Genomic DNA, 18,616 nt, shown 5'->3' on the forward strand with positions numbered 1-18,616 from the left:
TGTAGACCAGGCTGGTCTCGAACTCACAGAGATCCACCTGCCTCTGCCTCCCGAGTGCTGGGATTAAAGGCGTGCGCCACCACCGCCCGGCCCAAAGCAGCTTTTTTATTCATTAACCAATAAAAGCAACACATAAACAGAAGGACTTCCCACACCTAAGTGCAGGCAAAGGAAGAGACAGTAATAGAATAATGAAAACACCAGGGAGGACTGTTCTGAGGACGGTGGGCAGACAGTTAAGGGAAACAGGGGCATGGGGTTAGGAATTAGGGAAAGAAAAGTCTCAAGGAAGGGAACAGCTAAGAACAAACTATACTGATATTTTCATAAATGTATGAAAATGCCATAATGACACCCATTGCTCTATAAGCCAACTTAAAAAGAAATCTTAAAAACCACATTATAGTCAAACTGTCAAAAATCCACAGCAAAGAGAGAATCTTCACAGTTGTAAAAGAAGAGTGGTTGGAACTATGCAAGGAGTCCTCACCAAGAGTGTTCCTGGGTCCTCACCAAGAGTGCTCCTGGTTTGAGGAGTTCTAGGTCAGCCAGGATTACATAGTGAGATACTGTCTCAAAAAACAAACAAACAAATCTGTATTTCTGTAACTTTTCTTCTGTTTTAAAAGTCAGGTGTATAGGGACGAGAGAACTACCTCAGCAGTTAAGAGTATTTGCTGCTTTTGCAGAGGATCCAGGTTTGGCCCCAAGAACCCACATCAGGTGGCCCAAGCCTGTCTTTAACTTAAGGTCCAATGAATCTGCTGCCCTCTTCTGGCAAAAAAAAAAAAAAAAAAAAAGCTGAACCAAGTACAGTTACCAGGTTTCATAAAAATAAATGTTTCTGATCACACAGTAGAAGGGAAGAAATTTTCACTATGCAGAAATTAAATGGGTATGAAGATGAATGAGGTAGTTTTAAATTAGTGTGTCAATTACAGTCTCTAGGGTAATCACTAAGTAACAACAAAGAGAGCAAAGGAAACAAATGAAACTAGTACACTAAGGTATCCAACAGAAAAGAAGGCGCTCACGCGGAGGAGCAGTGCAGTTGGACTGAGACACGCGACAGGCGCACAGCAATGAGCCACACAAAAAGACATTAAACAAGATAAAACTATGCAATATTTATAAATAAAATCATTCAGATTGCAGATTTTCAAGGTTTTTCCTTACAGTTTTTATCATGTTAAAGTCAATATAATGATTACAGTTTAGATTTACCTGATCTTAACCTTTTAAAACTATTTTGCAGGGCAGGAGATGAACCCCAGGGACTCGTGCATTCTGAACAAGTCCTCTACTGTCACTAAGTTGGACCTCAAGCCTCAAAGCAAGCTGCATGCACAATTTCAAATATACCCAAGCAGAAAAAAGAATACAGTGAACTCTCTATGAGCCATTATTCTCAAAGTTACCTTCATTTCTTCTGCATCCCCAACCCACTTTCTCCTCTCTACCATCACAATAAGGCTATATATCATGCCACCTGAATCTGCCTTTGTTAGAAATTAATAACCAATATTTCTAAATCAAATACTTGAAAAAGCAGTGATGTAAACACATTCCTAAAGAAAATGCAGAATTCTGAATAAAGCTCTCTCTAGTCCAACTAGTTCCAATCTCTCGTTTTTACCTGTCTCCTTTCTCAGAATTCCATCCCATTTTTGACCTAGTTAGTGAGGTTATGTCTGATGATTCACTTTTTCTTGTCAAAGAATCATTATTATTCAATATTTGTTCCAACAATCTTACATTTCCTAAAACAGAAAAAAAATGTCATTTTCCAAATTAGTTCATTTCTTCTTTGTATTTCACTTCAAGTGTACCAGCACTCTAGCCTAAACGAAGACCTTACGAGGGTTATCTGCTCAGCTCACTCTCTACCCACTGCGGTTCTTCTGCACACACTCCCTAAATTCTATGAGTTGGAAACTCAGTCCTCAGGGTTACATAGTAATGGTATTTGAAACGTGGGGTCTTCCTGATGGGATGAGATCATGCGGGTTCTGTGCTCATGAGTGGAGTAGTGGTCATCAAAGGAGGAAATCTGTTAGGAAACAAAGCTTTCTCTGGCTAGCTTGCTCTTGCCCCCCACCATAGCAACCCATAAAAGGATCACTGCAAGAGGATCACTGTCATACTTTTAAAGTTCTGGAATAGTGGCTAAATAAACCTCTTTCCTTTATAAATTACCTAACCTGTGGGACTCAGTTATTGCACCTGAAAATAAAACCAAGACAACAATATAGACATACATACACTCATCAAGTAAGACAAAATATTTTCATCTTATTAAAAGCTAGAGTTTTAAGAATTGGATTAATATAAGTAAAAAGACAAAACTTACCTCTATCAGAGAGTAAGATTTTTGTTTTCGTTTTGTTTTGTTTTGTTTTGTTTTTTTTTTCAAGATAAGCCTTCTCTGTGTAGCCCTGACTATTCTGGAACTCGCTCCACAGACGAGGCTGGCCTTGAACTCAGAGATCCCGTCTCTGCCTCCTGAGTGCTGGGGTGTGCGCCACCCCTGCCTTTAAAAGAGAGCCTAGCTAGAAGGACTGCAGCACTGGGGACAGGCTGAGGCTTCACAGCTTGGACTCATTTCTGGCTGCGGTCAGCACTGTCAGCTCTCTGACTATGGAGTCAACCTGACCACCATCTAAGCTACCACACCGCCCTCCTCCTACAGTGCTTTCCCATGACAAAATGCACCCCTTCTCAACCATGAGCTAAAGCAAACACTGCCTTCCTTAAGCGGCTCCGCGTCAGGGATTTGGTAGCAGGATTAAGAAAAATGACTAACATCAAGGCGGCCACGCATCCTGATTGGGGTCCTACCTTTAGGACTTGACATTTCCATATTTTCTTTTTCTTCTACAGGGTTTTCCCTCTTTGATAGTTTTCCATCTCTTGAAACAGGCACAGGAGCAAACCTGCGTGGTGCTGGTGTCTCTAAAGGAGATTTCTGTCCATCAAAATCTGTATCTTCGACTTCTCTTAAAGGCACTTTAACAGAAAGGGAGGAAATAATGAACAAAGGCTTGTGGTGTCTCTGGTGACAGAACGCTTCCTACCATCCATGAGACCCTAGGTTCAACACCTTAGACCACACATACTTATATACAAAAGTAATGATAACAATAATAAAGGTAAATTAGCTTCAAAAACCATTTTTATCTGATTGCAGAGTTTGAGACCAGCCTGTTCTATGTGAAGAGTTCTGGATAGCCAGGGATACACAGTAAGACACTATTCCATAAATTTCAATTAATTAAAAAGATAACTTTGTGAACACAACTGATACAGTACTTGCCTTACAAGCATGGCGACCCGAATTCAATCTCCAGAACCCAGGTGTGGTGGCGTGTGCTTGGGAGGCAGAAATGATGGGACCCCTGGACCCCCAAAACAACCATGCCACCCTTCTTTTCAAGTGGCAGGTCATGAGAAAGCCCGTTTCAAAAAGGGTAGAGCTGGGCACGGTGGTGCTGCCTTTACTGCCAGCACTCTGAAGCAGTGGACCTCTCTAAACTCAAGGTCAGCCTTGTTTACTTAGCAGACTCCAGGACAGTCAGGAAGACTACATTGAGAGACCCTGTCTCAACGAAAAAAAGAAAAACTTCATCCTTACTAGAAATCAAGTAAATGAAAACTATAAATGTTTTATAGATAAAGCTAGTAAATTAAGAACTGGTGTAATAATATACATGAGTATTGTCAAAGCTGTGGTGAAAATGGCATCGTTAGACATTTTTCAAAAAAATACTTATCTTATTTGTGTATGAGTGTTTAGCCTGTAAGTACACTGTGTGTGTGGCCTGGTACCTGTGAGGGTCAGAAAAGAGCAGCGGGTCTCCTAGTACTGAAGCTAGGAATAGATGTGAGCCACCATGTGGGTGCTGGGAGTTGAACTTGGTCCTCTGCAAGAGCAGGAGGTGGTGGTGGTGGTGGTGGTGGTGGTGGTGGGTAATCTTTTTCTTAATGTGTATTGATGTTTGGGATGATGCACGGCTGTGCATCACAAGCTTGCAATGCCTGTGGAGACCAGAAGAGGGCACTGGATCCCTGGAACTGGAGCAGTTATAAGCACCCACATCATTGCTCTGAAATGAACCCGAGTCTTCTAAGAGCAGCCAATGCTCTGAATCACCTTGCCATAGCTCTGGCCCCAGTAGACACTTTCAATGGCAATAAAAACTAAAAAAGTATCTGGCAATATCTTTTGACCTAATAATCTCACTCTTAGGAATTTACCCTAAAGAAGTAAGATTAAGAAAGAAAATGCTACCCCAGCATGCTGGCACACTCCAGTGGTCCCAGCACTTGTGAGGCTCAGGCAGGAGGAGCACCACCAGCTCGAGCCAGTCCGCACTACAATATTAAGCCCTGATTCAAGAACAAGATCACTTAGAGAACCACCTAACTGCCCACCACCACAGTGGGTAAGGGTCCACAGTATTTAACTGTACTCATCTGACAAAATCAAGAAAATCAGTAAATACACAGCTTCTCAGAGGACAAGAGAATTATTACAGGCATTCCAGATTCTAAATAAGTGATTTTTTTTTCTATTATTTATCTATTTGTTCTTTGGGTTTTTTGTTTGTTTGTTTTTTGACAGGGTTTCTCTGTGTAACAGCTCTGGCTGTCCTGGTGCTCACTCTGTAGACCAGGCTGATCTCGAACTCACAGAGATCCACCTGCGTCTGCCTCCTGAGTGCTGGGATTAAAGACATACATCACTACCACCCAGAAATAAGTAGATATTTTTTTCTAAATTTCTAAAAATCTGGTGATTTTTCCAGTGATCAATAGAACCATAAATAAGGAAGTATTATGATTCATAATTTAAACAACCTTTGAAATAAGTTCAAGTTTATTTGAGTCAAAAAAAGATATAAAACCAAGACTTTCAAAAATAAATTATACCAAAGAAAAGTTTCCTACCACTTTATTAGTAAATTTTCACCTTCTACAAATGACGAACATTCACAGCTGGCACATTTTAGTCACAAGAAACAAGTATTTCACCTTGTTTACAGACAAATGTGTTCTGTGAAGAAGCACTGCTCCCAGGATGAGGCTGGCCTGGCTTCCCAGAGGGCTTTTCCACTGCTCTGGAAGGGGGCGTGCCAACAGGCTGACTATTAGCCCTGAGTGCAGCGCCAATAAACTGGGTCTAGAAGAAAGACAATTGTTTTATTGATCTCAAATTATGTTACATATAATTTGATGATATCAAGTGACAAGATAGATTGAAATTTATTAGCAGAACTGAAAACTGATTAATATACAATGAAAATGTAGCACACTTACATATGTGCAGGCATAACACTCATATACATTAAAAATAAACTTTAAGATACATGTGAAATGTATATTTTAACAAATAAAGCTGATTTCAGAAGAAAGTTTTATGGCCTGTTAAAAAATACTAAATTATTCAGTTTTATATTCAGTTTCATAGAACTCATAAAAGTGTACTGAGTTCCTCTAAATAAAGCAGATGGGGATAGCCTCAATTACGTAGTTTCATTAGGCGTTTATGTACACTCATAGGCCATCAAGCCTTCAACTTTATCTAGAATTGCAAGCTACGGAGACAGACATAGGAAGTTCAAGGCCAGACAGTACTATATAGTTGAGACTGTCTTAAAAAATCAGAAAAAACAACAACAAAAAATGAATGCCTTTTTCTTTTTTGATGAGAGGGAGAAACTGTTTTTAAGCAAAGAAGTCGAGGTGCAGAGAGGTAAAGCTGTTCACAGAAAAGGGACCAGCAGGCTGAGTCACCCGGCATCCCAGCAGCGAATGTACGACACACTCAGTCCACACACGGGGGAGCAGGCTGACTAAGTCTTGAATAATAGGAATATAGAAGGGCTGGAGAGATGGCTCAGAGGTTAAGAGCATTGCCTGCTCTTCCAAAGGTCCTGAGTTCAATCCCCAGCAACCACATGGTGGCTCACAACCATCTCTAAAGAGGTCTGGTGCCCTCTTCTGGCCTGCAGACATGCACACAGAATATTGTAAAGATAATAAATAAATAAATAAATATAAAAAAATAGGAATATAGAAACAAATAAAAATCTTCAAAACAAAAGCATTTAAGTGTGTACTTTGTGACAATATATTAATAGAATAAACTTACTTTTGTACATTCTTCCAAGTGTTACATTTTAATATAATTATTAAAACTTCAAAATTGTGCAATTAAAAAGAAATGTAGGGCTGGGGAGATGGTTCAGTGGTTAGTGCTTCCCTACACGCATGAGGACAAATGTTTGGATTACCACCTAAAAGGCGGAAATAAGAGGTCCCCAGAACAGCGCGGCTAAAAAGACCAGTTGTATCAATGAGCTCTGAGTTTCATTTGTGAGACCATGCCTTAAAGGATCAGGAGGAAGATTGAGGATTATCCCCAGTATCAACCTCTGCGCATGCACACACAACCGCACATGTACACATGCACACACACCCACATACCCACATGCACATGCACACACACAAGTACACCCACATGCACATGCACACACACATTCACGCACACTCATACACCACACCCACATACTCACATGCACATACACCCACACACAAGTACACCCACATGCACACACACATGCACACACTCATACACCACACACACATGCACGCACACTCATACACCACACCCACGTGCACATGCACACACACATGCATGCACACTCATACACCACACCCACTCACATGCACACTCACACACCACACCCACATGCACGCACACACACATGCACGCACACTCATACACCACACCCACATGCACACACACATGCACGCACACTCATACACCACACCCACATGAACACACACATGCACGCACACTCATATACCACACCCACATGCACACACACATGCACGCACACTCATACACCACACCCACATGCACATAAACCCACACATGTGCACTCACACATACAAACATGCATACACACATGCAACACATAAATGAACATATAAAAGGAAATGTAAATGTACAATGGTTATAAATTCCTGTTTTAAAAATGTTTGGGGAGTAGTGTTCTAAAACTTGGAACCAAAATAAATAATAGCTATTTATAAAGATAGTTCTTTTTTTACAATACCTTTTTTGCATACTCAAAAGGCATTGAGATATTTATTCTTTTAATAAATTAAATTCAGAAACAAATACACACAGTAGTTAGTTTCGTTGTTGGGAGCATCAGAACCATGAGGAAGCTTTCAACAAGCCCCAAGCAGCACCACAGATCTGCTCTCCCAGAATCCCCAGATGTCCAAAAAGCTGTGATTTTATCAAGCTCTCCAAGTAACTCCAATGCACACTCGCAAGCTAGGAACTGCTGCTGTAAACAATCACTGCCTTGAAAATAAGGCTACTGGGCTTGGGAGATGGCTCAGTGGGCAAAGGGCTTGCCTTGCAAGCATGAGGACCTGAGTTCAGGGTCCTAGCCCCATGTGAAGGGCTGGGCACAGTGGTCAGGGCTGCAGACTCAGTGCTGGGAGGGAAGGGCGCAGACAGGGGCACCCCGGGAGCTTGCTGACCATCCACTCCAACCAAATGGGGGAGCTCGGGATTTGAGACTGTCTCAAAAAAGAAGGCAGAGGGTGACTAAAAAGACATCAATGTTGACCTCTGGCTTCCACACAAACACATACATACATCCATCCGATACTGCAAAAGGAAGAAAAGCCAACTATAAGAAGTCTCCCAGCACCAATGACAAACAACCTAGAACACACGAAGCATCCACATACAGTGAAGACGGATGAGCAAGCAAACCATGATTTAAGAAATCAGACTGTCACGACCTAGCCAGCTATTACAACTATCAGTTGATATTAACCTAGAGATGGAAGAACAAAAGGATTGTGGAATGTGCACTGGCTTATCATAGATACCTGAATATCTATTTGTTGTTGCTGTAATTTTTCAAGGTGTCTGATGTGCTGCTCCATAAACACATTCAGTTGCTTCTCATGATCATGACAATGTAATTTTTCTTGCTTATTCTGAATGTTTGTTTGGTGCTCTGCCACACGCTGTAATTGTTTATCAGTCTCCTGTAACTTATTAAGTAATTCTGCAACAGAATTAACCTTTGCTTCCAAATCACTCTGTACCTAAAACAGAAATATCAATAAAGTTTCTCATTATAGAAAGACAAGTCCTGAAAAGGTTATCTACAGCAATTGTATCAAGACAGTGTTAAACCTGAGCCTTAACTCAGAACTTCTCGTGATCTTTGTTTTTAGAGTCACAAAATTAAAAGGCAAAAATGGAGCAGCCTGGTCTACAGAGTAAGTTACAAAACAACCAGAGCTTTGTAGAGAAACCCTATCTTGAAAAACAAAAACAAAAGACTAGCAACTGTGGTGTCCTCCTCCGGGTGTTCACAGTTTGAGACTACGGTCGTACAAATACTCGCTACTGAGACAAGCTAACCCCTCCTCCTGTGCTGTGCAGAGTTGACATGCTGAGGTACCACAATGCACACACCCCACCTGACCAGCTTTTCTGTCTGTCTATGTGCCTGTCCTTAAACCGGGTTTCCAGACCCAAGCTGTGCAATTCATGTCCTATGATTACAGAGGTATCTCAAGTTCAATTCCAGATAGGAAGATCCTGTCTCAAAAAACAATGTAGGGATGCAACTCAGCGAGTGTGTTTGCCTAACATGCATAAAGCTTTGGTTCCATCACTAGCACTGCATACACCAAGTGTGATGGTGCACATCTGTAATGCCAGAACTTGAAGGGTGGAGGAGATCAGATATGGCAAACAAAGATCAGCCTGGGATACATGAAACTGTCTAAAACAAACTAACAAACAGAACAGCTTTCGATAGCTCTCTAATATAAGGCTGGGATAGGCCAACAGCTTCGAACTTGAGTCTTGACTCTGTTTTCCATTAGCTCTAAAATGTTATGCCTATCCTGACCTATTTCATTTCCCCATTACAAACTGACAGGCTTGTCATATATGATATGATAAGATCATATATAATCCTATGGTTCATTCAGGACAACAGATCTATTAGTACAGCTCAGTGGACAACAATTGCCTATCACTGCATAAGGGCCCTGGGCTTGATTCTCAGAGAATGAGCATCCAGAAAGTGGACTTTCAGTGCTACAACAAAAAAGGCTTGGTTTCTGAAACCAACACATTCACAAGGAGGTGATTTTCACAGCTTGAGAAATAATTCATAATCACAAATACAACAGTCTTTCAAAGTGGGACCAACTAGAATGTCCCTAAGTCTACCGTCAGACACAACCATCTGAATCAGTTCCGAACATACAACCGTGTATCTCGGTGTCCAGGGATGGGGGGGAGGGGCGGATAGTAAGTACCTTTATCAAAGGAGCTGCTGTGGCAATGGCAGCAGCTGTTGCTGCAGCCACAGTTGTAGAGGAATCAATTCTATTGGGCGAAGTTTCAGTCTCCTGAGCAACAGTATTCTTTTCTGTATTCGAGTCTTCTAAAAGATGTACTTTCACCTCTTTAAAAACAGGCATGCTCTGAGCTCTTTAAATACAAAGAAACAGAAGCTTTTCAGGAATCTACATTGAGTCATTTGAAGAAATGCTGACTTGTCATAGCCTGGTAATCTCCCCAAAGTAGGTTCATGATTTTCCTTTTAAATGTTTATTTGCAGTCATGTGCAGTGTCTGTTGGAGAAGATGCGTATGTACATGTGAGTCAAGGGCCTCTGAAAGCCGGAGGCATCAAACACCCCTGGAACTGGCACTGTGGAAGATTGAGTTGCCTGATGTGTGTGCTATGAACCAAACTCAGTCTTCTGCAAGTGCAGCAAGCATTCTTAGCCACTGAGCCATCTCTCCAGCTCCATTTTCTTGATTTCTTTTTTTAAATCAAGGACTAGTGAGTAGCCTCCACAGTTCTTCCAAAGACCCAGTTTCAACTCCTAGCACCACCACATAGGGGCTCACAACCATCTGCGCGGGACACAGAAACACCTGGCTACAGACTTCATGTCATCTCTAACCTTTCCACTCAGACCTCCACACTCCCGTCTTAGAACAGGAAACATCTTAGGCAACCCAGTCCCCTCTGCCCACTGTACTGTATTCCACCCAAGTCACTTCCAAACCATTCCCATATTCTCGCTTCTCTCCCACCCTGATCCATCCATAGCAAATTTAAAACGAACTTAAAGAAAGCCCATATGCCCAGATCTCGTTGAAAGAATACCAACAATATGAAATACCAAGTCAGTTCTCTCCAAAACCTACCAGTCCTATAAAAAGGCTTGCCAACGCGAATGACCTAGACAACAGCAGGACACTGAATTTACAAGAACAATCATAAACTGCATCAAGACATTCAAGGAGTTTAGCCGGGCAGTGATGGTGCACACCTTTAATCCCAGCACTCGGGAGGCAGGGACGCGTGGATCTCTGTGAGTTCGAGGCCATTCTGGTCTACAAAATGAGTTCCAGGACAGTCAGAACTGTTATACAGAAGACACTCTGTCTTGAAAAAACAAAACAAAACACACACACACACACACACGATAAGAATAAGAGCAGCTCTGCTGGCACAAGAAATCCAATTATGTCAAATCAAACCAAATCAAAATGCTCATCGTTTTATTAAGAATAAAGCTCTCAGGGAGCCCATGCAGACCGCGTGTTTCTCCTCTAGGAGGCCACTTAAATACCCTGTGGGAGTCCTGGGGAGTCAGGACCTGGCATGCTGGGATTTGGAGTCCAGAGCAATACAACTCCCAGGTCAGGTACTGGGGCCATGCTTCCAACTTAACGACACAGAGGAAATGTAGGACTTTGAGAAACACCAAACCTTCTAATTACAAGTACAGATGAGAGAGAAGAAACTAAAATCAACAACACAGACCATAGAAGAAAACTTCCCCCAAGTAAGGAAAGTGTGGTGGCTCAAATAAGAATGGCCTGCAAAGTCAGGCAGTGGTGTTATAGGCCCTTAATCCTGGCACTTAGAAGGCAGACACAGGTGGATCTCTATGAGTTCAAGGCCAGCCTGGTCAACAGAGTGAATTCCAGGACAATTAGGACTGTTAAACAGAGAAATGCTGTCTCAAAACACAAAACAGAATGGCCCTTGCAGGCTAGTGTATTTGAATGCTTAGTCACAAGGTAGTGACACCTTTTGAAGGGATTAAAAGGATTAGGAGGTATGGACTTAGTTACCTTAATAATGGTATCTCTTCACAAAATAGAACAGTGACTGAGACAGAAAGACACACCCAAACAACTACAAGAAACACCAGGAACACCAAATAGACAAGACCAGAAAAAAAAATCCCCACAGCACAGCACAGTTAAAACACCGAGCACCCACTACAAAGAAGTGTATTCGAAGCTGCGAGAGAAAAGAATGTAAGTCAACACAAAGGAAAACGTCAGAACACAGCTGATATTTCAGAGGGAGTTTTTAAAGCCAGAACGGCCTGGAGCAATGCATTCCAAGTGTTAAAAGAGATGGCCAACTTAGACTAGTAAGTTCAGTTAAACTGTCTGCCATAATTGAAGGAAAAGAAAAACTTTCCATGATATAAACAGCCTAAAAAAATTATAACCAACAAATGAAACCTAAAGAAAATACTGGAAGCTTTATTCTGGGCTGAAGAGAGGAATGAACAGAACCGAGAGACGTGGAAAGAGATATAAAAGCATTTCACTAAAACACAAAATACCAAAAAAAAAAAAAAAGGAGAAAAAAAAAAAGCCAGAAATAGTGGCACATGCCTTTAATCCCAGCTCTTGGGAGACAGAGACAGGCAGATCTCTGTGAGTTCAAAGCCAGTCAGGTCTACAGAGTGAATCACAGAGCAGCCAGACCACTCAGAGAAACTGTCACAAAAAAAAAAAAAAAAAATCAATAAAAAAAATTAAAACTGAGAACAAAGAAAAACCTTGAGTAAAAACTCACAGAAATTAAACAACAAAGCACTGAATGGGTCAAAGAACAAAAAGCTTCTTGGAACTAAATAAAAATTAAAATACAATACAATAAACCCTCTGGGACATATTGAAAGCAGTCTTATGGGGTAAATTTTAGCTCTAAGTACCTATATTAAAAAATCAGAAAGAGCACAAATAAATGCCGTAATAAAGCAACTCAAAAATATGGAAAAACAAAAACAAACCAAATCCAAACCCGGCAGAAAGAATTAATAAAAACCAGAGCAGAAATCGTTTAAATGGAAACAAATCCAAGAGCTGGCTCTTGAGAGATAAACACATTGGCAGACCCATAGACCAACTAACCAAAAAAAGAGAGAGAGGACCTAATTAACAGAATCAAAATGAACAGGGAAACAGTACAGCAGACAGAACAAATTCAGAATATTGTAAGGTCAGGATGTTTTGCTCCTTTCTTTGTAATTTGGAGGATGCTGATTCAAGCCTACGTGCCAGCTAGCATACAGGGCAGACAGACAGCTGTGGACATGACGAAAAGCCATGTCTCCTGGTTACCTAGGAGAAAGAATGCTAATGTATTTCCCCAAAGTTAAGTTTTGGTATAAAGGCTGTTTGGAGAATAAACAAAGGAATTCTTCAGGATGTGAACTCAGGACTACATGAGGAACCACTGAGAAAGAGTCTCCCTCCCTATGAAACCATATGAGTCATGTCTTTATTCCCGTCTCCTCCGTGCCGGTCCAGAGAGAGATAGTTTATGTTGGGGTCTGGTCGAGAGAAATAATTGAGGGTCCAGGCTAGCATCAGACCCCAACACTTGGTATATGTCCAAAGGCCTCAATATCTACTCCAGACAGTTGGTCAGCCATGTTCATTCCTGTTCTAGTCACAATATGGAAGCAATCTAAATGTCCCACAACTGATGAGTGGATAGTGAAAATATGGTAAATATGCATTACAGAATATTATTCAGTAGTTAAAAAAAATGAAATCATAAACTTTGCAGGTAAATGGACAGAACTAGAAAAGATCATACTGAGTGAGGCAACAAAAGACGACAAATGTCGCACATTCTCTCTAATTGGAGGCCCCTAGCCCTAAATCTTCAGTTGTGAATATATAGCCAGTAGTAACTACAAAAACCAGGAAAGTAAAATAGAACCACTGCTACAACAGGTGGTTTGGGGCGCAAAGGAGAGGGAGTAGCAGGGGAGAGTAACCTGATCAGGAAAGGGAGACGCGCCCACTCCTTAGGGAAGAGAAGGAGGCAGGGATGGAGTAAGAGGGAAGCAGAGTACAAATAATCTGGTATGAGGAATGGGGGGAGGGGCTCCTAGAGAGCGGGAGGAAGGGGAGCACAGAAGGTGGAGGAGAGAGTAAAGGATGGGGAAACAAAAAGGTGGGGCTCCCTGGGGAAGAGGAGGGAGGTGAATACGGGAGGAGGAGGGAGGGGGAAACAACAATATGGATGGCTGAAAAGGCACAAGGGATAATACTTTTAACTATCTGCCTTAAAAAAAAACTGTAATGCAGGTAATTCAGTGTATAAATATAATATATAGCTTTAATGAGCTTTATTTGGGCTAACAACACTCCCTCTAAAAACCAAAGACCACAAAAAAAACCACAATATCAGACCTGAGAAGCCATCGTTGTTGGCCAGTGTTACCAGTGCTATCTAAGAGATTTCCATAACACACAGCCTATTGCTTTCACCCTTGGTTAGCCCCCGAGCGGTGCAAGGTGAATCCCTACTGTTCAAGACACTATGTTTATCAGAAACAAGGCTCAGAAGCCCTGAGATGAAGCTGATCTTAATGTCTCTTCCCTGAGGTCTAACTTTCATGGTACCAGGAGGTGCCATAGTAGCTTCCAAAGGAGGGAGGCAACCAACAGTCCCACCCAGTTGTGACACCCATAACCATATCAACAACCAGCATGGCAAGATAACCTTACAGGTGCACAAGTGGCACATATATCCTGCTGGCAACCTAGCTCTCTCAGAGGATTTAGGACTCGCTAACAAAAGGGAATCCTGTCTGGTACTAGAAATCAATCTAACTAATCAGTACTATTGAGATCATGGTTACTGGAGGAGAATTTACAACCAATAATTTACTAAACCAGCATGATCCCTAAGAATAAACAGACATTTGTCCTTATACCCACAAAGAAGTGTAGTATTCGCCTCCATCAAGGAAACTTTCCTTTGCAATGGATGGAGACCACTACAGAAAACCACAACCAATAAATACACGGAGCTGTGGCGTCAGTCCTAATGGATACAACTACAAAACTCTAAAGCTCAGGGAAGACTGTGCAAGAGGGAGCAGACAGACTGTAAGAGCCAGAGGGTCGGAGACTTTGCTGTGACATTCTGTCTCCTAGTAATAATAATAACAAAAGCTACACCCATAAAGTCTCACCAACATGATCACCCAAACATGAGCTGAACAAGGAGGAGACCAATGAACATGCCAAACTGCATTCAGAAAAGCCCAAGGGGCCTCAGCCCTGCACAAAGAACCACCGTCAACTGAGTAAAGTCGGGAGAGGTGGCTCTTCATGGGAAGATCACACCAAGTGGTCAGCCCTGAAAAGAGACTACAAGTAACATAGGGACTCATCAGGTTTTATCTGGGAAGTTATGTGCATACAATAATGACTGATGAAAACAGAGACCATGAATTTGGAGAAGCATGAGGAGGGTTATGTGGGAGATTTGAAGGGAAGAGAGAAATGTTTAAATTAAAATACAACCCCAAAAACAAAAATAAAAGGCCAGAAAAGCAAAAAATTATAACATTAATGATACATACTACTATTTTTCACAGACTGACTGAAGTACTATCGACAAATTTAAATTATGTATGTGCAGTATATAATGTGATTTTTGATACATATATACAGTGTAAAAATAGCACTATCAAGCTAATCAATATACCCATTACCTTACATAACTACCTATTCTATGGTGTGAACACTTTAGATCTACTTTCTCAGTAATTAATATTCACTGTAGTTGTCATGCTGCATAAAAGTTTTCTAAATTCTAGATTCATCAATAAGTGTCACCTAGCCTATTTAATGGCCACCAAACACACCATTAGGTGGTATGCATTACAAGAGTACAGCAGGATGGTCCTGTCTTAGTAGTTGATCCTAGCATGTGAATTTAATCCCCCTTACCACAGAAAAAGAACACAGCAGACAAACAGATACAGAATCCCAGAAATACATCTGACTTCTTTTCTCTTTTAAAGTTGGTCCACTGCACTCTTTGTTTAGACTCAGCAAGTGGTTAAAGGACACCGACAGAACCTAGAAATTGCACGTGAGTCTCCGTGGTGTCAGCAGGAATATGCCCACAAACAGCACTGGGCCCCTCAGCTTCCTTCTGAGCACAGCATGGTGTTCTTGTACTTACTGCTCTTTGATGCTGCTTCACAACTAAGAGAGTAGTTGTTCCCTGAGCACCTCAAACATGTGAATTCCTCCAGGTCCTCCATCTGCTGACCTATCAGACCCTACTGAGTCGCCAAGTTTTCTCAATTATTTCATCATAATTACATGACAGCTGCCATAGATAGAATGGGGAGATCATCTATCCTTATTTCTTAATTTCACGTAACGAAACTCAAGTCCAAGGTAATGGGATTTACTTGACCAAAGCCAAAGGTTTGGTGAAGGACAAGCAGAGCTAATGAAGGGTTCAACTTCCATAGCTTTCCTCATGGTACTTCAGTTTCCTCAGATTAGCTGGGCCCTCACCTCATAACCCATTCTTCTAGCTACCCTGCTTTACAACACACTGCTATTACGTGGCAAACAATGTCTATGTGGACTCACAAAGCTCTTCTTGAAGACACAAAACCACGAGGCCAACAACTAATTGCAAGCTTTCCGCTCTGTACTCTCAGCCTTCTACTCTATTCACTACTTTCTTCTTCGGATGCAACACGGTCGCTGCCTTTTCAACACACCTGTCGATCTCTCCCTTTCCCTCTGAGTTGCTGCATGGTTTACATAGCTGCACGGCCAGTAATCCACTGAATGCACCACTCTTTCCTATCCCAGCACTAGCCACTCATGCCTGCATCTACGTCCATCACTAGATACGCTGAGCTTTGAAATTATCATAGTAAGCAGCATGGCAGAAGGCAGAGTGGGAGCTGCATTAGAACTTGCTGTTATCCAGCTACATTCGCACTCCTAGCCCATGCACGTCAGCAAGAGCTGCACCGCTAAGTGAGCTACATCCCTAGCCCTGGACGTTGTTACGGTGAATCTTAAAACACTGCTGTCTTCTCATCTCTTAACATAGGCTAAAGCAGTTTCCTTCAGACTTAAGAGTGTGTCAGTAAACAAAACTTACTTTTGCTTTAGAGCAGTTCTCAAAGCATCTTTCTGTCCCATGGCGTACTGCGAAATAAGGATGTCATTGGCTGAAAAATCAAGACACAAAGATATATTTCAGATTCTGGGGGAAAAAAAGCCAAGATTGAGGGCTAAGGATGTAAGTTCAGTGGCAAAACACTTGCTTAGTGTGTATGAGGTCATGGGTTCAATTCCTGGTACTCTTTTAAAAAAGAAAGAGCTGGGCAGTGGTGGTTCACGCCTTTAATACCACTACTCGGGAGGCAGAGGCAGGAAGATCCCTGTGAGTTTGGTGCCAGCCTGGTCTACAAGAACTAGTTCCAGGACAGCCAGGGCTGGCTGTTACAAAGAGAAACCCTGTCTCAAAAAACAAAACAACAACAACAACAAAAACAAAAACAAAGAAAAAGAAAGGAAGGAAGGAAGAAAAAGAAAGGAAGAAAGGAAGGAAGGAAGGAAGGAAGGAAGGAAGGAAGGAAGGAAGGAAGGAAGGAAGAAAGAAAGGCATGAAATTCCCTGCAAGTCTGAGGCTAGCCTATCTACCATAGCAAGTTCTAGGCCAGCCAGGGCTACACAGCAAAACCTGTCTCTAAAACAAAACAAAAATTAAAAGGCTGATGAGATAGTTCTATTGGTAACCTGCTCGTTACACAAGCGTGAGGACCTGAATCTCAACTCTAGTACCAATATAAAAAAAAATACTCCAGTGTTTTAATCCCCGTGCACAGAGAAAGAGTGCCAGATGAGCTGAATTAGTGAATTTCAGGATCATAAGAGACCACGTCTTAACAGATTACAGGGAGAGAGTGAGCCAGACACTTGATATCAACTCTGGCCTCTAGTCATGCAAACACACACACAAGACCCTACACAAGTACACACGAACATGTATGCATGCATACATATATACAAAAAGAAAAAACATTTCCAAGTAAAAAAAATGTTTAGGGATTTAGTAATAGAATTTATCAATTTTAATGATCTATTTTTATTGTATGTGTATTGGTATTTTGACTACATGTATATCTGTGTGAGAGTGTTGGATCTATTCTATTGAACTGGAGTTACAGACAGTTGTGAACTGCCATGTGGGCCCTGAGAATTAAACCCAGGACCTCTGGAAGAACAGCCAATGCTCACAGCCACTGAGTCATCTCTCCAGTCCTGGATTTATCAAAAAAGGTAAGGAACAGATTAAATAACTAAGCAAAAATGTAACAATCATGATCCTAAATACTAGAAACTTATATAAAAATAAAAATGAGCAGAGACAAAAGCAGAATTTGTTCTAACTCTAAAGGAAAAACCACTTAGAATAAAACAAATTGCTTTAAAATTTGTCAATAAGTAAAAATTTTCAAGACTAGCAGGATGGCTCAGTGGGTAAAACACTTGCTGCACAAACCTCACTTCTATATATGGGACCACCGCAGCACAAGAACTGACTCTTAAGGCTGTCCTCTGTCTGCAAGAGAGCAAGGAGAATAGCTGAGAGGGTTGCAGGGAGGACAGAGGGAAAGATAAAGATATATTATAATCTCAAAAATTGAGATATAACCTCAAAAGTAAAGAGAAAATAGAAAGATAACGTATCTATAAATTCAAAGCCAGCCTAGTCTACATAGGGAGTTCTAAGCTAGCCAGGGCTATAGAGTAAGACAAAGTCTCAAAAACAGAACAAAAATAAATTATCCCATACCACACCTTTGCAATGAGTTCAAAATAGCAAAATAGACTTCTGTACAAATCCTTTAAAGGATTTTAGATTCTATTAGTAATCTAATTTGAAAAGAAAACCTAAAATTAAAATAGCAGGAGCTCAGGATATAGACAGAAGTAGATTTTCCCAGTGTGCATGAGGCACTGGATTCGGTGCCTCACACGAAATAAAGAAATAAGCCAATTCTGGGCTGGAAAGATGGTTCAGCAATTATGAGCACTGGCTGCTCTTACAGAGAACCTGGGTTCAAGTCCCAGCACCCACACGGTGACTCACAACCCTCTATAATTCAGTCCCAGGTACTCTGACCCCCTCTTTTGGTCTTTTGGGCACTGCATAAGTAGTGTATACAGACAAACAAACAGGCAGGCAAAAGACCCAAATATACAAAATAAATACATTAGGTTAAATTTAAAAAATAAACCCAATTCTATTCTTACAAAGAAAATGCTGACACGAACTACAATATGGATAAGCGTGAACACACTGTGCAAACTCAAGTAAGCCAGGCACAAAAGTTAAAGACTATACGATGCCACTTCTATGAGGTCCGTGAGGGGTCAAATTCAGAGG

General features: G+C 41.3%; 1 protein-coding gene across 1 annotated transcript in view; it reads right to left on the minus strand.

Moving 5' to 3' along the window:
• The window catches only part of Kiaa0586 (KIAA0586 ortholog), a 93,661-nt gene that overhangs the window by 71,038 nt on the left and 4,007 nt on the right, over positions 1-18,616 (minus strand). Inside the window, exons 4-9 of the mRNA XM_013346903.1 lie at positions 16,322-16,391; positions 9,373-9,547; positions 7,918-8,139; positions 5,032-5,179; positions 2,839-3,006; positions 1,637-1,760 (exon numbers count right to left, since the gene is read on the minus strand). Of these exons, the coding sequence (XP_013202357.1) occupies positions 1,637-1,760; positions 2,839-3,006; positions 5,032-5,179; positions 7,918-8,139; positions 9,373-9,547; positions 16,322-16,391 (907 nt within the window). The remainder of the gene's footprint in view (positions 1-1,636; positions 1,761-2,838; positions 3,007-5,031; positions 5,180-7,917; positions 8,140-9,372; positions 9,548-16,321; positions 16,392-18,616) is intronic.

This window comes from Microtus ochrogaster, chromosome 1 (assembly GCF_000317375.1).
Source record: "Microtus ochrogaster isolate Prairie Vole_2 chromosome 1, MicOch1.0, whole genome shotgun sequence".
NCBI lineage: Eukaryota > Metazoa > Chordata > Mammalia > Rodentia > Cricetidae > Microtus > Microtus ochrogaster.